Source organism: Melospiza georgiana, chromosome 20 (assembly GCF_028018845.1).
Source record: "Melospiza georgiana isolate bMelGeo1 chromosome 20, bMelGeo1.pri, whole genome shotgun sequence".
In the NCBI taxonomy this organism is placed as follows: Eukaryota; Metazoa; Chordata; class Aves; order Passeriformes; family Passerellidae; genus Melospiza; species Melospiza georgiana.
This window is the reverse complement of record NC_080449.1, coordinates 6,065,394-6,090,791: the sequence shown is the minus strand read 5'-3', so window position 1 is coordinate 6,090,791 and position 25,398 is coordinate 6,065,394. Positions and strand designations below refer to the sequence as shown.

At 45.4% G+C, this 25,398-nt stretch overlaps 1 protein-coding gene across 1 annotated transcript in view; it reads left to right on the top strand.

Moving 5' to 3' along the window:
* BRINP1 (BMP/retinoic acid inducible neural specific 1) overlaps positions 1 to 1,977 on the top strand; it is a 93,474-nt gene extending 91,497 nt beyond the window's left edge. Inside the window, exon 8 of the mRNA XM_058038037.1 lies at positions 786 to 1,977. Within this exon, the coding sequence (XP_057894020.1) occupies positions 786 to 1,926 (1,141 nt within the window). The 3' untranslated portion in view covers positions 1,927 to 1,977. The remainder of the gene's footprint in view (positions 1 to 785) is intronic.
* Positions 1,978 to 25,398: the final 23,421 nt, after the last annotated feature.

Sequence of the window (25,398 nt, the reverse complement as noted above, 5' to 3'; positions counted from 1 at the left end):
GCAAAGTGGGTTGAGCAAAAAAAGTGAACGTGGGCTGCAGTGTCATTTTCTAGGAGCCGTTCCAGGGCTGCAGGATGTGGGGTTGAAAGTGCTGATCCAGCAGCTGTGGGAGTGGTGGGGCTCAGAGGTGGGTGAGTGGGGCTGATTTTAAGGAAGAAACTTCAAGAAGTGATTAATTAGCAGAAGACTTTGGGGTTTTTTTTAGGGAGGAATAGTTTTAGCAGCTTTGTCTCTATGCATCCTGGCTTCCACCCTCTTTTCTACTGTTCTGAGCTCATAAGCAGAGGTTGGTGCTTGCGTTGCCTTGTCCTGTTATGGGTCTGCTTTATAGAGGGTGGGGCCAATTGCCAGTAACCTGAAGAGCAGTTTTCTCCTGCTAGCCTGGGAGTTCTGCTGCCCTTGTGATGTCCTGATAGCCCCACAGTCTCTGGCATGGCTTTATCAGCTCTGTTCCCATGTCACTGTGGCGCTGCTGGGATCCTTGGCAGGACACAGTGCCTGTCTTGGCTCCTGGTGCAGAGTGAAGATAGAGCGCTCAGGTGAGCATTTCTAACTGGTAGCAATTTCTTAGAAGGATTTTTCTCATCACCAGAGGAGTAAACAGCAGATGAAAGATTCAGTCTAGAAATAGACTGGAATAGCTCCCAGATGCCACAGCAGGGTACCGATGTTCCGAGAGCTCTGCCTCAGACATATCCCTGAAAACACTGTAGCTCCAGCAAGATGCCAACACTGATTCCCTGTGAGGCCTTACAATGCTAATTCTCCCTTCTCCTCACCTGCAGGACGATACAGGAATGGCTTACCCGAGTCCAGTCCCTGCTCTACTGCAATGAGAATGGGTTCTGGGGGACGTTTCTGGAAAGCCAGCGGAGCTGCGTTTGCCACGGTGGCACCAGTCTGTGCCAGCGCCCCATCCCCTGCATCATCGGGGGCAACAACAGCTGTGCCATGTGCAGCCTTGCCAACATCTCCCTCTGCGGCTCGTGCAACAAGGGCTACAAGCTTTACCGAGGCCGCTGCGAGCCCCAGAACGTGGACTCGGAGCGGAGCGAGCAGTTCATCAGCTTTGAGACGGACTTGGACTTCCAGGACCTGGAGCTGAAGTACCTGCTGCAGAAGATGGACTCCCGCCTGTACGTGCACACCACTTTCATCAGCAACGAGATCCGCCTGGACACCTTCTTCGACCCGCGGTGGCGCAAGCGCATGTCCCTCACCTTGAAGAGCAACAAGAACCGGATGGACTTCATCCACATGGTGATCGGGATCTCCATGCGCATCTGCCAGATGCGCAACAGCAGCCTGGACCCCATGTTCTTTGTCTACGTCAACCCCTTCAGCGGGAGCCACTCGGAGGGCTGGAACATGCCCTTCGGGGAGTACGGCTACCCGCGCTGGGAGAAAATCCGCCTCCAAAACAGCCAGTGCTACAACTGGACCCTGCTGCTGGGCAACCGGTGGAAAACCTTTTTTGAGACCGTCCACATCTACCTACGCAGCCGGACTCGGCTGCCCTCCCTCCTGCGCAACGAGACTGGCCAAGGGCCCGTGGACCTTTCCGACCCCACCAAGCGCCAGTTCTACATCAAGATCTCAGACGTGCAGGTCTACGGCTACAGCCTGCGCTTCAACGCGGACCTCCTGCGCAGCGCGGTGCAGCAGGTCAACCAGTCCTACACGCAGGGCGGGCAGTTCTACTCCTCCTCCTCCGTCATGCTCTTGCTGCTGGATATTCGGGACCGAATCAACCGCCTGGCGCCTCCGGTGGCCCCGGGGAAGCCGCAGCTGGATCTGTTCTCGTGTATGCTCAAGCACCGCCTGAAGCTCACCAACAGCGAGATCATCCGTGTGAACCACGCCCTGGACCTGTACAACACCGAGATCCTCAAACAGTCCGACCAGATGACAGCCAAACTCTGCTAACCCCTGGACTTAGCAATGGACACTTTGGTGATTGATCCTTTTGCTGTATAAAAAAAAAAAAAAACAGAAAAATAAAACAAACAAGCGAACAAAAAACCCACAAAAAAAAAAAAGAAAAGAAAAAAAAGAAAAAAAGAGAAAGAGGAAAAAAAAGTAAAAAAGGAAGAAGTAAAAGTGGGGGGAAAGAAAAGGGGGAAAATAAGATTTGTAAAATGTAATTAATATACAAAAGAGGAAAAAAGAAAAGAGGAAATTCTTCATTTGTTGAAAACTAAACCCGTTCTAGCCGCTGTATAAGACTGTCAGGCATGTTTGTTATTTCTATAATCCGTCATAAAAGGGTAACACCATACTCTCTCTTGACCTTGGGGGTGTTGCTTGCGAGTCCTCAGGGGCAGCAGAGGAAATAAAGGGAGGAGCAGAGAGAGGGGCAAACTTCTGTACTGAACTGTCAAGTTTTCTGCTATGCAGGTGCCAAGACAAAGAGACATACAGAAAAAAAAATCAAAGCAAACAAACAAACAAACAAGAGTTATATGTAAATGTAAAAGAGCTACCATTATTCCTATAGTGGGAGTAAATGGTTAAAGATAAAAGATATTTCTTCTGTTGAGATTTATGCCAGCTTTATGTTGAGTTATTCCTGCAGCCTGTGCTGAGCTTTGCTGGAGGACAGGAGGGGATGGCAGCCCTTGGGGACTACAACTGATGAGTTTTCTCACCTCCTTGGTGAGACAGGTGGAGGGTGGGTTCAGGGCTCAGGTGTTCCTCCTTTTGGGATTTCCATCTTGGAAGACATCTCACCAGAGGTAGAGGCTCAGCAGATGCTGGAAAATGGGATGTGTTGGGTTGTTTAGCTTGACCTGCAGTTTGTGCCCTGCCCTGGGCTGGTGCTGCCTTCGGCGGTGCCAGAGGAGGAGCAGCACCTGTAAATCTTCACTCACTCATCTTTCAGGCCCTTCTACACAGTCCCTAAAGCAGAGAAAGCCAAAATCATAAAGGCAAAGCTGAGTTTGTCTTTCTGCCTCAGGTGCTGGGTTTTCCAGTAGCTCTCATCACCACAAAAACTAAAGCACAATGCAAGGGAATACATTTCCAAGGAAACCTGGAGACACTGAAGGGTACATAGGTAATTTCTGTTCACTGGGAAAGGAAAAATCCTTTTTACTTTCTTATGTTTGTGTGGCTGTGAATAATATCCTTGTCTCACTTACACTTTGTCCACAAAAAAAAAAATACAGCAAATATATGAGAACATTTTATTAAAATATATGCAAAATTAGTAAAAGGGAGGGGTGGGAGGGAAGAGCACAACAACCAAACCTACCCTGAGTTTGCAAGGATAAAGCCAAATTAAAAAGAATTGAGTTATCAAAAAAAATACTAAAGTAACCAAAAGGTGGGTAAAATTTTTTTGAATGTGTGGGGACATGTGTTTGGATTTAAACAAAAAGTAGGATGTTGAATGGAGTGTGTGAATGAAGGATCATCTGAGCTGGGTGATGAAGTCTGAACACTGTGGGAGGTGAGTAGTGAGGTGTTTCTCTTTTTAGTTGAAGTTGATTGAGAAGTGCTAGTGAGAGACTGGAATTCCTGCCCTCCAGAAAGGGAGAAATAAATCTCTGATCCTGATGGCTTCCAGAGGTGGAGGAGGATCCTGGGGAAAACAGGTCTGAGCAAGGGGCACAGTCCTGATCCAAAGACCCAGATTCAGGTCTGGCTCAAGATTTAACATGTTTATTCAACAGAGTTCAAAATAGTCTTGTAGGAGTTTTGACTTTATTTGAAGATTTTGGCTGAGATTCTGAGAGCAGCATCACTTCATGCATTGTGGTGTTGGCCATGTGACGCCAGGGGCTTGGGCAGTTAAGGCTGGTTTCAGGTTTATTTTGTGTGATTTGGTTTGTTCTCATCCAAATTTCCTGAGAAGGAACTGGATTCCTTAAGGAAAATATACATTCACTGAACTCTCCTGCTGAGCTACCAGTTGAGGGCATAAGAAAAGTAATTTGGATAATCAGTAAAACCCCAAAAAGGGGGATTAGTCACCAAAGTCTGATATCAGAAGAAGAGCTGGGTGAATTAAACAGCAAGGATGTTTTTTGGGATATTTCCTTTAGTGGGAGCTTTTTTCCCTACCCTGTATCAAGATCTCTCTCTCACCTGGTCAGTCCACACAAGAGGCCTTGGGCTGCCCATTTTTCCCAGTGTTTGTTTTTCATTTGCTTGGTCTTTGCTTTGTGTAGCAGAAAATCATTTTAGACCTCACCATTCCAAGAATGTTCTTTATAGATGTGACATTTCTGCCTCAGCTTTCTGATAAGAGAACATTTGGCAGCAATCGTATGCATGGAGGTGAGTTTTAAGCAAATAGTAGAGAGTATTCATGGGAAATGAATGTCAAATTTGTAATTATCAGTAGAAATAATGTTCCTGACAGTTACATCCATCTAAGCAGGGAATAGAAATGTACTGTTTAAATTACATGTATGACCCAAAGAGCTGACACTTGAAAGAACTATGGTTATAGCTCTAAAAATACTGACTGCAGCCTGCATGCAATGATGGGATTTGCTCATGGCTGGGAATAGTGGCTGTGCCAACACAGAGTGAAATTAATTCGATAAATTCTTTCCTTTGAGATAAGAATCCAGGTCTAGTGAGTGGAAGCCAAAGAAGCTGCAATTAAATCTCAGATCTCGTGGGTAACTAGCAGCACATTACCTAAATCTCGCCTGGTAGGGATCAAATCAATTGCCCTCATGTATCTTTAATGATGCCTTGGGATGAGCAGCCCCCAGCATTTACTGCCTTCAGCAATGGGGGCAGCTCCATAAACCTTAAGAAAAGTTTTGGGTGCCAACACAACATTAAATCCTGGCTGGAGCTAACACCAAGTGGATGCTGAGAGAGGCACGTGAGGGAACATTTCCCCATGGGAAAGGGGAAGCAGTGCAGGGAGAGGGAAGGAGTTTTGGCACAGCCGTGCTGTCAGCATATGGAACTCACCTTGGGAGTACCTGATGGTGCACCTGGAAATGGTGGCACATCAACACCACAAAGTGGGGCCACGTTCCAACATGGCTACATCAAATTTTGTGAAGGAACGCAGCGAAAATGTCAAGAAGAAACTCACATGTCCTTCAAGGTAGGGAAGATGAAGTTATTGGGCTCAACCACCATTTTGGGCTCACTGAGAAAATGGAAAATAACCTAAACGAGCCAATCAAATGTGGATGATTGTTTTTGATGCTAGGAAATAAATTAAACAGGGCATATGCTCTGCTTCCACTGCTCAGTCCCAAAAGCCCTTCCCCAGGCAAGGGGCAGTCTGTGACAGACAGATCCAGAAACATCCCCTAGGTTTGGTTTAGGGAATTTGTTCTGCGGGCAATAGGAGATGTGGAGGCATCTGACATCTGCTTCAGCAAGAACAAGCAGTTCAGACACACAGAGGGGCCACAGCAGGGCTCCAGTGGGGTTAATGGGCTCCTGAAAAAAGGATGGCCATAAAAATGTGTTTGACAAGACAATGACTGGAATGGAGGGCAATTAACAGAGCAGAATTAGGCTGGGACCCAGAGAACCCCTTCACCACAAAACTCAACCCACTAACCTGCATGATCAGTGGGCATTGTAGCAGAGTTTAATGATAAAAGGGATGTCCAGAGTCTAAAATCAGACTAACTCTGACTGTATGAGAACAAAACCCATCTTCCCTTCTTGGCACGAGAAGGAGCTAAGGAGCAATCCATCAGACTGTCCAGCTCAGGTAATAGAGAGAGGCTCCTACCAATACAGGACAGATACTTGTCCCTTGCTGTTATTAAATTAGGCACTACATGAAAGCTTGGAGCTTCCAAATAACCCAGAGGAAAAAAAAAAAAAAAAAGAAAAGCCAATTCCAGGTGTCTCAAAGCTAAAGCAAGGAAAAAGCAGCACATAGGGCAGAATCCTGCTTCCCTTCAGATGCAGAAGACTTCTGGGACCATTTCCCTCCAGTCACATGACAGAAATTGGGAGCATCCTAAGAAATCTGCTCTTTTCAAATTATTCAAATTTAGACTCACCAGCCGGTGTGGCAGAAAGCAAGAGACGTCAGCAAGTCTTATTAACATGCTGATGCTATGGCTTCAGGAGTGTGCAGAATGTCCATTTGGATCAGGGCTAAGAGCACAGCGTGAAGTTGTCATGGAAACGTGGGGGGAGGCCATTAATTAGCTATCACATGGAATCATCAGGAAGAATCTGGACCTCAGCAGCTTTGGCCTCCTCAGGGGCAAAGGGCACAGCCCCAGAGACCCCCCCCCAGTGACCCCTGCACAGCTCCAGGAACAGCCTGGAGCAGAAACGACCTCTTGAAGGGATGAGAAGTAGGTGGATGAGAAAGGGGAGGGGGCAACAAGCAGAGATAAAGCATGGAGATAATTTCCCCTTTTTCTTGCCCCTTCCCTTCCCTTCCCTTCCCTTCCCTTCCCTTCCCTTCCCTTCCCTTCCCTTCCCTTCCCTTCCCTTCCCTTCCCTTCCCTTCCCTTCCCTTCCCTTCCCTTCCCTTCCCTTCCCTTCCCTTCCCTTCCCTTCCCTTCCCTTCCCTTCCCTTCCCTTCCCTTCCCTTCCCTTCCCTTCCCTTCCCTTCCCTTCCCTTCCCTTCCCTTCCCTTCCCTTCCCTTCCCTTCCCTCCCCTTCCCTCCCTTCCCGCCTGGCTGCTCTTGCATAGAAGAACACAAGAGATCTGCTGCTTTTTGAGCTGACAAGGCTCATGCCAGTGACCTTGAAGACATCAAGAGCAGCCCCAAGGCCCTGGCAAATCCAATTAATGGAGTTTTCATCCTCTTGGGTGGGCTGCACCTGGGATGAGGGAACTCCAGTGCTCCCTAAATCCATCCTGCTCCCTAAAGCCAGCTCAGGCCATGCTAAACCAGGAATCCATCCCTTTCCCCAAAGAGAAACATGGGCAAGTAAGAGAGGCTTCTTGGCCACTTGCCCAGCCTCCCTTCAGAGCCAGAATCCTGTAAGCAAGCTGTGATGGACTTCAGCTGCCATGGATGGGATGTTCATTTTAGCTCTTTAGCCCACTTGCTAAAGCACGGTTCAGGAGGACATTTGGCAGATGGTGCCTCCTGCACAGGGGTGTAGCGAGGTCCCCAGCCTGGCTGCTCAGCCCCAGTGCTGCAGGAGACACGCTGGGTGCCAGTCCCAGCTCTGTGCTCCTAAAACACTTCCCTTGAGGAATTTATCCTCGTTGAAAGGAGGAAATGGCACAAGGAGGAGGTGCTGCAAGTCTGAGAGCAGAGAACAGGAGGATGATCTGTGGTGTGTGTTTTGGGGAGAGGATGAAGGGAGACACGGCAGACAAGGCATAAGGAAGTCATGGGAGAGGCATTTCCATGTTCTTTCTGCCTTGGAAAATTTGAAATCGTAGATTAACCCTGTTGGAGACAGTCAGATTATAGACTTCTTGTCCAAGAATGCACATATCAATTATCTCACCCTTACAATTTCTTTGCCTTAATCTAATTCTTCTCATAATATCACCAGAATTACTATTCATCTGTGAATTAAATAAATATGGAAATCAGTGAGGACTTAAATACTATATAAAAGCCTTATTGGACACTTCAGTCCTTCCTCCTGAATTTTTAACTGGAATGAGATGGGTGCTTTGTACAAAAGCATTGTTCAATCAAACCTTCCTTCAGTGTAACGAGAAAAAAAGGCAAATTTTCCAAGTCTCTGCCCCTTGGATATTAAAGGCATCTTCAGGAACTGCCCCAGGTGCTGTTACCTATCTTTGTGTCCCCATCCTGAGTGTTTATCTGTAGAGCAGTCCAATCTCCAGGTGGCTCCTGTCCACCTCCAGCACTTGCTTGTAAGCCAAGAAGGAAATATGACCGTGTGTAGAGCCCTTAAACAAACAGGCCATGGGTTCCTCCCAAGGAGAACTACAAAAGGAATAGCTGGAAAAAGTCACCACAGCAGCAGAATCTGTGGAGGAGTGAAATCTGGTGAGGTGACCCTGAAGAGATACAGGCAGGCACAAAAGAAATTGGAATATTGACCTCAGTGCTCAGGGGGGGCTCCTTCCACTCCCCCAGCCCATCTTGTCTCTCATCCCCTCCTCATTTCAGTTTTGGATCAGTGATGAACAAAGCCAGCCCATTTTATATATATATATATATAGATAGATATATAAAACACACATCATTCAAGCAGAGCTTAAAATAATATTTCAACGCTGAAAAAGTCAAATAAATCAAACTGAAAAAAAAGAAAGCAAAATGAAATAGGAAAAACACAGCAGCTCATTTTGTTTATTAGGGATGTTTTTGCCAGTGATAAATCTCTGTGAGATACCTTAATTTTTAACTACACAAGAGCTCCCAGTAAAAATTGTCCAACTGAATCATTTTGGCTGAAATTTTTAGGTAAAGATTTCTTGACTGACAAATGTGGGAGGGTTATTGCTTTTTGAGCATCCGAGTTAGCCCTGTGTTTTAATACTGTCAGTCATGTTGTCTAGAACATAGATTTGAACAGGAAAGAGAAGTTCAGCTGGGGTGATTTTCCAAGATGCTCACACATCTCCTCAAACAGGGTGTGCCAAGGGGAGCTGAAGGTCAGGAGTTCTCAAAGCTGCTGCCAGGAACAGAGGAAAGAACGTCTGGATTTTGGTGCTGCTGAATTCAAGTGAGGGAGCCAAGAGGCTGACTGTGACATCAGAAACACAATTACACCTTCTGTGCTTCTAGATGCAGGTTTTTGTTAAGCTTTCATAGGTGTATATTATTGATCTTTTAATTGATCTATTAATTGATCTATTAATCTACATTTTGAGGGCTCCATGACAATCCAAGTCTCATTGTGTTTATTTCTGGGCGTACACTGAATTAAAACAAGGTTGCCGCAGATATGGTCAGTTTAGGACTGCTCTGACTTTAGAGGTGGGAAAAAGAAGTCCAAAATGTACAGAGAGTGACTTGCTATGGCAAAGCCTGCACAGAACTGTGGCCAGAGTCTCTCTGGAGTCTCAGGCCTAAGCCTGACCTTTGTGTGAAGATGAGGAGAATGTCAGTGTGGGAATGGTTATTCCAGGTGTGCTTTATTTCCATAGCCAGTTCCTGAGTGCCCCATCACACAGGCAGTGACAATGACCTTCAGAAAGATGCACAGGGATGTGCAAACACAATGTGGGTTTTGTTTCAGACTTCTGCCATCTCAAATGCTCAGGTCTAGCCTGAAAGACTGTCTTCATCTGATTTTGGGGTGAATTTCTATTCTACTTCATCTCCAGGAAATTTCTATTATGGGGTAAATTTCCCATAATAGAAATTTCCTGGAGATGAAGCAATCCTTATTTCAGCCTGTTTTCTGGAGCAGACTCCTTGAGTTCATTCAGTATCTCCCTCTTTGTGGGTTGTGCCATAGTTTAGGACTGAATCTCATTCTGCCATGTGGTGACAGGATCCTATTCTACAAATGTCAGCCATCTAAGGGCTGAGATCTGGCTCTCAAACTTCCCTAAGACATTTAGACTCTGCCTTCTGTTAAGATTCATTCCAGGGTGGGAAAGAAAAACCTGGATATTGCCTGAGCTAGATTTAGACACTAATTCTGACCTTTTGTGTTTTCACAAGCTACTCAATTAAGGTAGATCACTCCTGCCTCACTCCAGGATACTTGTGAACTATCTCCAGACTTTCATTCCCTCTTGATATGAAAATCTAATCATGTTCATTGCTCAAAATCAACTCTGGTTGAAGACTAATGCAAAAAGGCTCAGCTTAAGCAAGCAGCTTGTTCAGGAAATGGAGATAAGAAACCCTGGCGGGTTGCTTTGAAAGTCAATAGAGTTGGATTTAGGAGGATTAGTGAGGGGTTGAATCCTGCAAGGTGCTGAGCACAAGGAGTTGCAACACTGAGGGTCTGAATGTGTGTGGCAGATGCATGGATGTCAAAGGGACTGCTCAAACCCCTCAGAGGTATTTTGCCTGGATGTCTTGGTTTGGAAAGACAGGAGTCTGCTAAGGAAGGCAGAAGCCTCCTCTGAAATGGAGAATGTAAACCCTCCCCACCACTCCATATTGCTATAAATTTTAAATTAAGGGGCTCTCAGGCAAAAATATGGGAGCAGGAAATAACATATTAATAAGGAAAATAAAAAAAATAAAAGAATAAAATAAACAATGCAGTACACTAGAACAACACTGACAGAGTCAGAACCCAGCCTGACACCCTGTGGGTCAGGGTGTTGGTGGCAGTCCCATTGGAATTGTGGCTCAGACCTCCTGCAGTGTCAGGGGTGGTTCTGCTGGAGCAGGGATCCTGTACAGAAGGATGTATTCTTCCTCTGAAGATCCAGTGGAAGGAGAGGCAGCTGCTCTTCCTCTGGGGAATCCAGTGCAGAAAGCCGTGCTGGTGTCTCAAACCCTCTGGATTATATCTGGGTAGCAATGCTTGGCTCCTCCCTCTGGGCGGGGCATCTCCCAATGGGATGTTATAGTTCTTATCAGCCATGCAGGGACATTCAATAGCTGTTATCAGCAGATGTCCCCTCCTGAGGGAGGTGTGAATGTGGTCACTCCAAGGGAGAGATAAGGCAAACTGCCCACTTGGCAAAGGTAATCTGCCATGCAGATGGTAATGGGAAACATCTTGCATTGCAATCTTCAACACTGGAATTCAGAGTTCTCAATAACTGGTAACAGGGAGAATCCCAGATCTCAGGGCTGTAAAGGCCCAGGAGTCCCAAGATCAAAAACCCATCTTGCCAGCCTGAATTGGTTTGTTCTTCTCAGCAGCTGGTTGGGTGAGCTGAGCCTGGGCAGCTGTGATGGAAGGAAGGAGCACAGAGCCTTCCAGCCCCAGGTGAACCATCACTGTGCACCCAGCAGCCAGCGAGGGGCACAGCACGTGTCCAAATGAGCACTGATTGCATCATCTCTTAATGAGAATTAATATCTCTGGTGTAGCACTGAGGCACCTCAGTCACACACCAAGACCCCATAGGAGCTGACATTTCACTGAGATGGAAGAAAAAGGAGATCTGGTGTCACAAAGTCTCTCAGAAGAGCACTAATTAGGAGGAAGATGCATGTGGCACCATCTGAAGTTCCCAGTGGGTTTTCAAGGGTCAGTCCCATAAAGGTGGACCAGTCCTTCATCTGCATTTTGCTGCCCCTGGAAATGTTGGATAGGACCCATTGCTTTTACCATTTCAGTATAATTCCATTCAGAAAGTGTTTTTATACCTCTCTGATATCTGTATAGTGAGCAGCATTTCCTTCAGGTCAGCATTACTTGCGCATTTATTACAGGATCCAGTTAATACAAATAAAGGCCAACAAATTCAGAACAAGAAATAACATAAAATATTACACACACAGGATAAACTCACACTCTAAAAAGGATTTGTTTAAAACAAGAAAGAGTGCAGAAGTAGATATTGAAAGAGTTGCCCATGGTATGCAGTGACAGAGGGAAAGGAAGGAAAATCTAAAAATTGACCTCTTGCAGACAGCTGTGGTTGTACCCATCCCCTGTCTGCGATTTTCAAAGCCTGTACCTAAAGGAGCAACAGTTAACTGGGAAATTCAGGCTTTGTTGCCAGGGTGAAGGGAGCTAAGGAACCAAACCCACACCTACTGTGTGACTAGCTGTGGAATAGCTCACCAGTTGTGGAATAGCTCCAATTTATTTGAAATATCAGGCATTGGCCAGAGGCAAGGTATTTCAGACCAGGGTACCCAGCTGTTCTAATGGCTCTGGTATATTCTAACTCTCTGTAAAACAATAATGCCATTTCTGCCATCGTTATGCATCACAAATCAATCTGGCTGCTCACGAACAGTTCTGACCTGAATCTGTCACTTTACAGCAACCTCCTGTAGGATTCCAGGTTTACAGCCATATAAGTGCTTTATTAGACATGGAAGGCTGGAATAAGCTGATTAAGAAACCTTTCTTTCCCCTTTTTTTTTTTTTTCCTTTAAAATACTTAACATATACTTTTCTGCCATCAGATCAGTACAAAATAAACCTGAAGCTTCACCCAAAATACATTATGCAAAGAAATCTGTCACTATAAAAAGCCTGAACCACGCAGGACTCCCTGTACCAACTCCTCTCTGCTCTGCCTTGGCTGCTTAAGAGGGAGTCCTGTTGTGGCAACTGTTAATTCTTTAAAAGCCTTGAGTCAAACCATCCTTGCTGTGATTCAGCTGCTGCAAGACACATTTTCTCCCTAAAAATGCATATTTCTGGAGCAATAGTTTCATTCCAAGAAGGAAAGTTCTAAAGTTAAATGGAAAATAGTGTTCTCAAAGTTTTGGGTAAAAAGGCAACCTTCCATCTTATTTCATCTCAGGGATTTCAGGACAGGCTTCTTGAAGGGAAAGTCTGGTGAATGATTTAAGAGGCAAGGGCTTCTCTGCTGGGTTTTGATTACTTCATGCCAGATGAGACAGAACCAGCCAAATGCTAAACTGGAAATGAAGTGTTTCAATAATTTCCCATTACAAACGTCAACAAAAATGATATTTTGCTGAATTTGCATTTCTGTGAGAGAAAACTGTTCAGCTGGGGAAAAATGAATTGGTCAGCTCTGTCAGCAGAGAGAGAGTTGAGAAGTGAACTTCATCCCATCTGGGCTAATGGGGTGTGAAAACTCGGCCTGGCTGAGTACATGTAGACCTTTCTTAGTGCTCCTGAGAGGCTTGGGGGGAAGGAGTGATCCTTGATTGCTCTGTCTCCTGTCTACACAGCTGGAATGTGCAGATCCAGACAGGCATAGAGGGTAAAAAAACCCATGGGGTTGCTTTCTGTATTTCCAACTCCTGTGACGGTGTTCACAGGGGCTCGTAGAATGAGGGAAGAGATGAGGATCTGACTCTGTGTTTCAGAAGGCTTGATTTATTATTTTATGATATATATTATATTAAAACTATACTAAAAGAATTGAAGAAAAGGCTTCATCAGAAGGCTGGCTAAGAATAGAATAGAAAAGAATGATAGCAAAGGTTTGTGGCTCCGAGCAAGCGGACTGTGATTGGCCATTAATTAGAAACAACCACATGAGACCAATCACAGATCTACCTGTTGCATTCCACTGCAGCAGGTAACCATTGATTACATTGTGTTCCTGAGACCTCCCAGCTTCTCAGGAGGAAAAATTCTAAGGAAAGGATTTTCCATAAAAGATGTCTGTGACAAACTCCCACCCTGATCATCGGGCAGTCTGCAGAAGCTGCCCTCCATCACACATCTCCATGGCTAATGCTGCAGAGAGGGAATTAGCCATGAGGTCAATACATTACACTTCACCCAAACTGGCTCTTGCCACCGCTCTAAAAATGATTTTATGTGTGTATCTTTCACCTCAGTGGATGTAGCAGGGTTGTGTCCCAGCACAGAGCACCCATCTCAGGGATGGCTGGGCGTGGTGGGAAGGAAGGAGCACAGTCTGTTCTGATAGTGGGGAAAGAACTGTCCTGGATAGAGAGAACCAAACCTGGCAGACATATGGGCATCCAAAATAGACCTAGCAGCAGAATTTCCTGCAAACTACAGCAGTGTGCAATATGGAGGGAACAAAGTGGCTGCTCCAAAAGGAGCTGGCTACTGTGTGGGATGTGATGGCCCTGGATATAGGACCTGGGAGCAGGATGGTGGCACATATGGCCAAGCAGAACAGTTTTTGCTAAACACAAGACAGCATTGTGAGGATCATCTACAATATTTTAAAGCCCCATTTGACAAGTTGGAGCCCAGCTTGAAAGGCAGAGAAGGTATTTTGAGTGTCACATTAGAGCCATTGAGGGTGGCGGGGTTTTGCAGTGTGTGCTCTGCAATCAGGGGACAAAAGCCCCAGATATTTCTGGTAATCAAAGCCCATCTTTTAAATGAGTTATTGAGTTTTTGCTCTTTTTGCAATCACTGCCCAGCACAAGCTGAATTACAGTGTTCTTTATTAACCAGCACTGCTTGCTTCACCTTAATTAGTGCAGACCACTGGAGTTAAGGTGAATGAGGTGAACATTAGATGCAATTTCATCATTGATGTTGAAAAGACAACCAAACCTCAACTCCTCTCTCTGTGAGTACCTGCCTTGCCTTTGTGAGATGATCAATAGCCCTTCCACGGGAGGGGGTGGGCAAAGCACCTTTCAGAGCTGATAATTGTGCGGGATCCAAGTGTTTTCTAATAAAATCTTTCAAAACCTCCGCAAAATTTCTACTGAAGGCCAGATTTCCTGGGAAACCCATAATTATTCAGAGCATAAGAGAGAAGAGATGAGAGTTATAGGCCTGTTTCACCTAAAGAGGCCCAATTCAAACAAGGCACCAGAAAGACCAGGACATGGATAATCAAAGGAGAGTGAAAGAAAAGAAATGATAATAATAAATAATAATAAAAGAACAAGGATCAATATCTTGGAAGAAAAAAAAAAAAAAAGCATTTAATTTTACACAAACCATAAAGTGCACACACATTCTGTGATTTCCCAGAGGTCTCCTAACTGATTCTATTTTCTTGTAAAACCCACATCTTTACACATCACATCCCCAGCTCCTGTCTTTGCAATACAAATGTACATCCAGACTGCAGGACACCCCAAGAGATTTATTCCCATGATGCTGCTCTTCCTCTTCTCTTTTTATTTTCATGTTCCAAAGTCAAATATTTATCTTTCGGCACCTCCTATGCTTTACTTTTACCCCTGAAAGGGAGAAAATTCCTTTTCCTTGCCCTCATCTGGAAATCCATGAAGGCAGAGGCATCGTGGCTCTCAGTGAAGTGGCCAGCAGGATGCAGGAAGACAATCAAATTCACACAGCAGATGGGAAAATGGCTCCAAAAATGATTGTTTTTCCCAAACTATGGCAACATGTCAACATATTGACACATTCAAAAGCTTGGCATCCTGGCAGGAAAAATGCTAATTCAGGTTGAGGAAGATGCTGGGACATCTTCCCTTACCTTTGAGAAGATCTGTTTTAAATTCACAGCTTACACGTTACGGCACAGCGTGGTTTGTGCTGAATTATTTTGAAGATCTGGCCCTTTCTAGAAGAGAAGAGAGCCAAAAAAAGTGTTTTATACGCAGTGTAGTCAGTGCATCCCAGGCTTTTGTCTGCACCTTTAGAGAGGAATGTCTGTGTGAGGTCTGTCCTGAGTTTATCCTGATCCAAAGCTCTTTTCCTGCACCTACATTTGCCTGGACTGCTGTCCAGGCTGTGAAAATGAAGGTATTGATCCCATCTCCCGCTGACAAGGTGTGACATGGATAATTGGTGAAGCTGTATGGCAGAGTGTGCAAAAAGAAAATTAAAAATCCAGTTGTGTCCCCCTCTCAGAACACACCCAGGCCCCTCAGGCAGCTCTGCCTGGGTCTTCTGCCTCTGATGGAGCCACTGCCCCACATGTGGCACCCCATCTGTGATGTTCCAGCCAAAGCTGTGTCCTCCTGGCCCCTCTGGTTTCTTTTCCAACTTGCTGGCCTGGGGGTGCTCAGTTTGTCATCCTTACACCTCCTGTGAAAGAGAGAGGAGACAAAAAAAAACAACAACAAAAAAGAGATGAAAAACCAATCAAAGAGGAGGAGAAATATCCATTTAGCAATGTCTGGAGATCTCAAATGTCCATACAAGCACCAGACTTTCTGAGGTGCCTCAGTGAGAGAAGGAAGGACGGGAGGCGGGAGAAAAAGGGAAAGAAAAAAGTTCTTACACTGAAAATTCACTTTAAAGAAGCCAGGGAAGGTGGGTCTGAGCCAGGCTGCAGCTCCAGTTTGAGCTGTGCTTATCAGTCTGTGTAGTTCAGGGAGCTTTCAGGTGATTGCTCTAAAAATACCTTATCTGCAAAGGTTAAAAATAATTTCTTCCTTTCTATTTATTGACCTCCTTCTTTACTTTTATGACCTCCCATTCCCAAACATCTTCCAAGGATTTAAAAATAACATTCTGCCTTTCTTCCTCCCCACCTAATTTGATTAATGTACACAGCTCTGTTTAATTGGGTGTGTGTGGAAAATGAAGACCTGCAAGAGGAGCATTGCATCACTGGTCTGACCTCCCAGAGGAGGGAACAACACTCCCTGCACGGTGTCCCTGGATAATTCAGTGGATTCAGTGAGTTTTGGGTGATTCAAATATTTGAATCACCCTGCACAGGGTCCCTGGGCAATTCAGTGAGTTTTGGGTGATCCAAGTATCTCAATAACCCTGCACACTGTCCCTGGGTAATTCAGTGAATTCAGTGAGTTTGGGTGATTCAAATATCTGAATCACCCTGCACACTGTCCCTGGGTAATTCAGTGAGTTTTGGGTGATCCAAATATGTGAACACCCAGAGCACTGTCCCTCAGCAATTCAGTGAATTCAGTGAATTTTAGGTGATCCAAACACCTGAATCACCCTGCACACTGTCCCTGGGTAATTCAGTGCATTCAGTGAGTTTTAGGTGATACAAATATCTGATTAACACTGCACACTGTCCCTGGGTAATTCAGTGAATTCAGTGAGTTTTGGGTGATCCAAATATCTGAATAACCCTGCACACTGTCCCAGGGTAATTCAGTGAATTTTGAATGATCCAAATATCTGAAACACCCTGCACACTGTCCCTGGGTAATTCAGTGAATTTTGAATGATCCAGATATCTGAAACACCCTGCATGCTGTCCCTGGGTAATTCAGTGGATTCAGTGAGTTTTGGGTGATCCAAATATCTGAAACACCCTGCACACTGTCCCTGGGTAATTCAGTGAATTCAGTGAGTTTTGGGTGATCCAAATATCTGAATAACCCTGCACACTGTCCCTGGGTAATTCAATGGATTCAGTGAGTTTTGGGTACACTGTCCCTGGGCAATTCAGTGAATTCAGTGAGTTTTGGGTGATCCAAATATCTGAAACACCCTGCACACTGTCCCAGGGTAGTTCAGTGAGTTTTGGGTGACCTGCTGTCCTTTGAGCTGCTGCTTTGCTGAGGAAGATGGTGCTAAGGGAAAGGGAGGCACTCCAGATGGAGGGCAGAGCAGAGAGAGCAGCAAACCACAATCACTGCCTTTGTACACGGATTTATGGCTGTATTTATCCCAGGGGCAGCTTTTCCTGGCTGTGCCTCCTCTTGCTCTGTGCGTAGCCCAGTGTCTCCACAGAATGGTCAGGCTGGAAGGGATCACAGTGAAGTCACCTGGCCCAACCTCCCTGCTCTATCAGGGTAATCCCAGAGGTCCTCTCAGACCTTGTTTAATTGTTGTCTCTCACACTGTGAAGTGGCATTCACTTCTTCATGTTGATCTTCTGGCAGCAACAGGAAGAAATCTCCAGCTCCTCGGAGAGGATGAATTTCACAGTGCTGCCACTTCAGACTGAATTATTTCTTTAAGGCACCAGAGAGAGTTTCCTTAGACATGGAGTTACATAAGGGAGAAGGCTGTGGGAGCCCTCAGGTGCAGGCATGGAAGGAAGGGCTGTGCAGGATGTTTGTCCTGGCTGGATTTGGAAGGACAATTCAGAATTACACTGCTCAGCCTTTGCTAGAGATGGGGTATTATTTAGCAAGAAATAGTATCCAACACAGGGGGAAAAGAGTCCAGCAGAATGGATACAGATGCACTTCATTTAATTTAGTACTTTGCTGCTCCTCACTCCGTGATTGGGGACACAGAGAGCAGCAGCCACTTTGTGCTGCAAGCACAGCTTTTTATAAGGACTTTGCAGTACCTTCTGCCCTATTAACACTTGCTGTATTCTACTCCCAGGCTTAATTATTCATCTTATACCCAAAAGTGCAGCAATGATTAAACTGAAGAGCAGTTAGGCATTTTCAAATTGAAGCAGTGCTGCAGTGCTGGAGAGACGTGTGTTTCAAGGGTATGAGTTTGTCCCTCTCTCCGTGCCCAGATCTCCTCTCCACTGAGCTCTGCCTCTGTGCCCCTCCTCTGCTCAGCCTTTAAAGCACCTCTCTTTGTTCCCCTTTCTCCCCTCATCTCACAATTACGTCTTTTAGCTCTCTCACGCCATTACCTTTCCCCTCTGTTGATTTGCCTCTGCAGCTGAGTTTCCTCTATTGCTCTCTCTGCAGGCTTGGATCAAAGCCCATTGAAAACAACTGAAATTTTCTTACTGACTGTTGGGAGATATTGTTGAAAGAAGAAAACATTAAGAATAACAAAACTGAACTGCAGTTTTCTGTCTGTGGATTAGGGATGGGTCAAGTGACTTTCTGTTTCCAACAGCCTTTAATTTCTCTGACTCCATGAAACTTAAGCAAACCGTTTCAGCACCATTTTTTGAAGGGCAAAGATGTGCAGATTCCAGGAGAAAGCAAAAAAACAGTCTTTTGAAGGGCTATTAAGTGAGAAGGAAGCCGCCTCACCTCTCTCTAATTGTGGAAATAACTTGAGACAAATGCTGGTGAGACAGGATGGCTAACTTCTGCCACCACGAAGTCAGGCTTTCAGTTTAACTAGTCATTTAAGCCAGAAAGAGACTGTTACCTTTGGAGAATGACTCATCCCACCCACTTCAGACACTGTACATTAGAAGAGGTGACTCATGCTCTGGAGATTCCTCCTGTTCTCCTCACAGCCTGTACAAGAGGGATGGAGCACTTGCTTAGACATTTCAACTTTTACAGGACTAAAACTGGGTAAAATTAATCCTCCCTTGGCTGAAGAAACCCAAATATTTCTGTGCTTCACAATAAGCACTGGGATGGACAGCAGAGCACTGCTGCTCTGTGACCATGCACAAGGAGCTGCAGGATGGACCTCTTGTCTTATCCTAACCAGGTCTGAAGGAATTGATGCCCAATAGGCAGGTTCAAGCTAAATGCTCCTGAAAGACAGCAGGAATTTCTTTGCTTCCTCCTACAAAGCAGTAAATGGAAACTCAAGTGTCCAGCTTCATTTCAAAAACCTCTTTTGCTGCCCCACTTGGACATTGTGCCCCTTGGTGCCTTCATTTCATTCATCTCATCCTTTCTCACTTCATTCTATGTGGATGGCTCTAACAGGTTTGGCTTAATGTCCCTGACTTAACCAGGGCATCTCAAGGTCCTGGGGCAGGTGGGAACAGGGTGTAAGACCTGGTTTTGTTTTCCAAATGTCCCTCCAGCCGGGCTGTGGTCACACTCCCTGTCTCTGAGTGGAAGGATCCAGTCCAGCGCTCCACATAAATACTGGAGCACAGCCAGTCCTCTGGTGAAAGAGCAGAAGAGCAGTGCCCAGCCTTTCCATTTCCAGAAAACCACATGATGGGAACAAAGTTAGGACTTGCTCCTGCTCTCTCTTGCTCATAGCTTCTCCCGTGCATTTTTGTTGAGGGCTGCATCAGTATATTCCTTTATAGAGCTGACCTGAAGACAAATACACGCAAGCTTTGCTCGCCTTCCCACTGCTATCTTGGAGGCAAGGCTCCAGTTTTTAACCATATGACACAGCAAGATAAGCCTTGGAATAAAAAGCAAACAATGCAAGGCCAGCCCTGGGCGCCCGAGCCGCGATCTCTGTTTGCTCAGCGTTTTCCGAGGAGGTTGTGGGAGACACCTGCGAGTGAGGCTGAATGCAGAGAGTCAACGCTGCTGAAGCAAAGAGCACAGCATTCTGGGTTATTAAACCATTTGTCTGCCAGCCCCGGGGAAAAGGAGCTTGCCACAGCGGGCTGAGTTTGTGCATCCCAAGGCTGTTTCTCCCCATTCTGCTGCATCCCCCAGCGTGGCTCTGTTGTGGCACGAGCGCCAGCTTCTGCTGAGAAGGGAGCAGGGACTGAGGAAGGCAAAAGAAGGATGTGCCTGACAGCTTTTGAAACTATGTCTGGCTTTTGTCTGTCTCATCTCCAGATCTCCCCTCAACAGCACTTTTTTGCTAATGATAAGTTGAGGGTTTCTGTTTTTTTTTTTTTTTTTCAACACAGACTTATAAGAAGAGTTAATACTGTCAAAAATTTCACTTTTGGAGTAAACTATATTCTCCATGGCATGATAATACAATATGCTGTTAAATTCTTTCACTCAGGAGGGAATAAAGGATATTTGAGCATAAATGCATTATCCACAATCCACAATAGCACAGCCTATACCCCTGTGGATAATGCTATTAGTGCTACATTTCAAATTAAAAAGCCTATGCTCTTCTTTCAAAAACAAGGGAGTGCTGCCCACTGCCTTCACTTGACTAAGAACAAAAGCTTTTAAAGTGATAAAACAGCATTCATTTGATAAAAACAACCATCTGTATCTGATTTAGATAAGTGTTCATATTTAAAGACAAATTGCTGTTTTGGGAAAATTAAATACAAGTGGGAAGGTTGACTTAATATGACCACAAATTGGTGTCTGCTGTCCCCAGCAGCACCAATCCAAATCCTGACAATAAACCCTGACCTTGAACAGCAAGTCTTGTGCAAGGGCTCTTTAAATCATTTTCTTAAAACCCTTCAAATAAACACGTTCCCAAACTCACCCTCTGCCTTCCCAACTTATTAGTCTGTATTAGTTAAAGTGGGCTGCTTATTAAGGCTTTTTTTATATCTTCAGAATAATTTGGAAAGACACCAAGCTCTTAATGTACCAGATTCTCATAATGCAATGTGATATTAACAAACATCAAACTCCATCAGTGATCTGTGCAGCAGGCACCCTTAAAGCATGTAATTAAGATAGCAGGAGATAACATCAGCCACAGAAAAAAGAGAGCGGAGGAGGGAACACAAATGGAGTTTTTCTGAGGAGGCTGCATTGAGCCCGACCCTTTGAGGTCAGGGCACAGAGCAGCAACATGGGAACACTGTAAATGGTGTGGTGATATTGCACCAAGCTGGGCTGGGCACTGTGAGCATCCTCAGAACCACAGCAAGGAGCCCAGCCAGGGTGGAAAATGAATATTCACATGCACACATGGAATGGTTGTGCAGGCTCTTGAGGAAAAGACCTCAAGTGTTATAACCTTTCCTTGATTTTTAAATTGGTGATGAGTATAGCAAAGGCAACAGGAGCCACCTGTTAGTGCTTTTATCAGCAGGCCTTACAGGCTGTGCAGAGAGGGTCAGTATTTTGAATTCCATACAAATTATCTCCACTGCTTTATTTCCTCTGCCACTCTGCTGGCCACTCCCAAAGGTGGATGTGCCCATGGAAGGGGTTGAGCTGCAGGGCAGGGCAGTGCTGGCAAAACACAGTGAAACCAAATTCAATGCTATTATCACTTTGTGCTGCCAAGAATCACCCAGAATCCCCCATCTGCTGGGCTATTTCTGCTCGCTCTAGAAGGAGAGAAGTGGGAACAGTACTTTCTTTCCAAAATGTTCCCCTAGGCTTGGAGAAACGTTTGTGGCTGTGCACACCTCCTAATCTCTTTTCTCTGGTAAATGGCTGGATATTTTTGTGCTGGAAAGTGTGGATGTATGTGCTGCTCCTTTCTCTAACATAACATCCATACACAACTGAACATTTATATTTAGCTGTTAAATTAAAAAAAAAATCCCAGCATATCATGATAACAAGTTTATTTCCAACCAGAAGCTTCCATCCATTTGGGCAAAACTCACTGCATGTCAAGGCTGTAAGAGACAAGGCCAAATGCATATTTTAAATAACATCAGAAAGAGAGTTTACACAGCATATTTCAGATGCATAAGTCCAGGCTAATAAACCCCCTTTCCCTGCACAGAACCCCCAGTGTCAGGCAGAAAAGCAAACCAATTTGTCACTGCTGCTGCCTGGTGCCAGGATAAAAGTGTGAGCTATTCCCATCCCTTTGCCAGAGGTCACTGGATGCAGTGCCTTGAAGCCTGCCTGACGGGAAACAAACGAGTGCAAACGCTCTAAATGGAACAGGAGCTCTGTCGTGACTGGGGGGAAGGCAGGGGGATGAGATCTTTGGGGGGAGCAGGAGGAAAGGAGCTGTGCATGGTTCATGTGGCACAGGAGTGCTGTAATCCCTGCTCCCAAGGACAAATGGATGATACGTGTTCAGCTGGGGCGATGGTGAGATAGTGAGGAGCTCTGAATGCACTGATACAGCAATTAAGTGAACTCCTGTCCTTGGGCAGCTGCTGAGGTTTCTTAAAAGTGCAGTTTTAGACAGCACTTCCAAGGCTTTCCTCAGCAGCAGCACAGAAACTGTGTTCCTGTGTGTGCTGGCAGGAGCAGGACATCTGTCCAGGGACACCATTCCCTCCTCCAGGGATACAGTCAGGGACCACAGAGCCCTGACCTGACACGTTCCCTATTCTAACCTGCCCCTTCAGAGGGTTAGATTGGACAATAAGAAGAAATTCTCCCCTGTGAAGGTGGTGTGGTCCCAGAACAGATTTCCCAGAGAAGCTGTGGCTGCCCCATCCCTAGAAGTGTCCAAGGCCAGGCTGGACAGGGCTTGGAGCAACCTGGACTAGTGGGAGGTGTCCCTGCCCACGGTAAGGGCTGGGAATGGTATGATCTCCAAGGTTTCTTCCAACCCAAACCATTGGGTGATTCTGGGATTCACAGAGGAAGGTGGAGGGACACCTCAATACTGATCCCATGTCAAATACAGAGGTGCTTTTCAGTGTTATGGGTGGCAAGAAAAACCACGAATCTTTCAGTTGCCTGTAGGATAAATTAATCCACAAAAATGTGCAACTGGGCTTGTTTTCCTGTGCAGCTCGGACAAATTTGTTTTATGGTCTTATTGAACTAGATCCTTCTTTTTATATCCCAAAATGCCCAGGGATGAGTCCAGCACTGCCTGTTTCAACCAGCAGTGCATGCACAGCAGATCTCTGACAGTCTGCAGAGCAGCAGCAGCACAACAGATGCCATTTTGGCTGACCACAGAAACTGGGAACAGAGCCCCACAAAGCTGGAAGTCCTACAAAGCTTGACAGTAGGTTCTACAAAGGCAGTGTTGTTCTCTGACCAGAAATGGATGGGTACACATGGGCACAGCTGTGGGCTGGGAGAGCTGTGGGCTGGGAGAGCTTTATTTTATCCAGGCTGATGCATCCCCACTGAGTCACTGTCCATGCTCAGCATTGTCCCCAGGGAAGTGACACTGAACCTGGGCACTGCCCTGATTGACTTCTAGCCACAGGTTTGTCAGGCTAATTTTGCTTTGTAAATTCTTTCTAATTTACTCGATGTATTTTGCCTTTCTGCAAGTTATCCTCCTACAAGGGAATAATTATTTGCATTTATTTGCCCAACATTTTTTCGTGGAATTATTCTTTTCTGTGCCATAACTTGGTTGAATTGTAAGGTTCTGTGGTTGCCTTTTTTGTTCTGTTTGTAGTCCATCCAGCACTTTGACTGGGGGCACACTGTCCCTCTGGGAGATATATCTATATATATAGATACAGATATATAAAATAGGCATTACATTGTCAGTACTCTGCATCCCATGTTCATGTTGTGCTGGTTGCTTCTGACACAACCCAGAGTCCCCATGCTGAGTATCAGCCACCTGATTTCATACACATTTCTCCATCAAAGCAGGTTGTTAGGGCTAAAGCTGAGAAACAAAGTCAAGTTCCTTCTAATTCCCCAGCAGTCATTTCCAAGCACAGGAAAAGGAGGTTCAGCCAGTGAGCAAACAATAGCTGCATTAATTAGGTTGCTATATCTGGAAAGTATTTTGAGGTATTTTCTCATTGTTATTTTGTTCCCTTTTGTGGAATGCCTGTGCCTCCTGACCCCACCTGACACTCTCACCACCATCCTTGCTCTTTCAAGGTATCTTTTATTGCCAGACAAAGGGAGAAATATCTATTTGAATGTGGCACCAGATAGGCCATTGCTAACATCTCCACAATAGAGAAAGACCCTGCAGAATAAAGCCATTGCTGGTATTATCAGGAAGCCAGGTGGGGGCTGAGAGGACGGAGGTGTTGTCACACGTGTCAGGGATTAAAGGTTGCCAGCCTTGGCTTTGGCCACACTAGGGCAATTCTCAGCTGGTGTAAACTAAAGTGCCTTCCATGAAACAGGAAAATACTGAACTGTGTCTGTTGTACCCCACGATTTCGTTGGAATTTCAGGGAACATGTGATGGAAAGGGCCCTCAAAGGTCACAGCATCCAGTCCCTGCTATCTTGGGCAACTGTTCCATGCAAACCCACTCGAAAGCTGATCAAGCTTCATCACAAAACCCATCAGGCTGCTGCCTGCCACCCACTCCTCTTGCTGAAGGCTGTCCCAGAGCTTCCCTCCTCTGCTAGCTGCAAACCCTCCAGCTTTCAAACAGAATTTATTACATGGAATCCATCCCCGCTCGCTTTCTGAATGCACAATTTTAATCCAGCTGGGGGAGGAAGCAGAGGATGGTGGGGCTTCTTTGCATTCCTTTTGTTGCACAAATCTGGGAGAACATCCCCCTGGTGTGGGGAGCCCACTGCATGGATCAAAGGTGGGGCTCATCTTTCAATTCCTGCATCTTTCATTTCCTCCTCTGTTTGCAGGTAACTCACTGCACTGTTGAGCTCTCTGCTATTTCATTGCTGCCTTTCCTTCACAAATCACTTATTTCTTTTGTAGGCAGAGCTATTTCCTCATAGCAAGATTTACCTGAGGACAATTAGCTGCAAGGAGACAATATCTATGTCAGTTTGTCCAAAATCCCAGATTCACCCCAGGCAGTTTGCTCACCAAGGGGCACAGGATCACCAGGCCAAACTTGAACATGGTTAAATGCTGTGAGCTCCATCATGAGTATAAAGGTGGGTTCCTTCTGCCTCATTCCTGAGTGTGTTATGACCCTTTAACATGCAGAATAAAAAACACTTTATTCATTCAGATTAATTTAACTATGATATTTCATATTGGGTGCACCGTAATTTTGACCAGCTGAGAACATGGGACAACTTTAACACCATCAGGAGCAAAAAAATCCTCTCAATCTTTAAATCCTGATCCACCAGGACAACCTGAGCTCAGCACCTCCTGAGAACACTGTGGTTATGTTTAGTCAAGAAGACTTCAAAGCTTGGACACACATTGCTTTTCTCTCTGCATAGAAATAAACCATTTTTGACCAGCATTTTCACCTTGCTGAGTGATGGAAATATCAAAGAAAATGTGCTTTATAGACGTAAAAAAAATCAGCTCATCAAGAAAGATTTCTCCAAAGGGATGTGATCCAAAGGGGAAATTCACTGCTGGACTTCCATTTGTCTGCAGAAATTATACCTTTGTTTTTGCTAGGTTTTTTAGGACTAAAATGACAGAGATTAAGAGATTCATTTAGCAAGCTTATGCTTCTTCCTTCCAGGCACACTCTCCCTGGAGGAGTTAAATTGGAAAACCAAGGAGGCTTCTGAGGGTGGGGAGCTCAGAGGAGGTGTGGAGAAGATATTTCAGCAGCTCCTGAGGTGGCAGGTAGTGATTTCAAGTGAGGAAGAAGGAGAGGGTTGGAGTCTCTGATCAACCCTGGCTGGCTTCCAGCTCTTGGGGCCCAGGAATTGATGTGACCATGGACCCAACTCTGCTAAAATGAGAA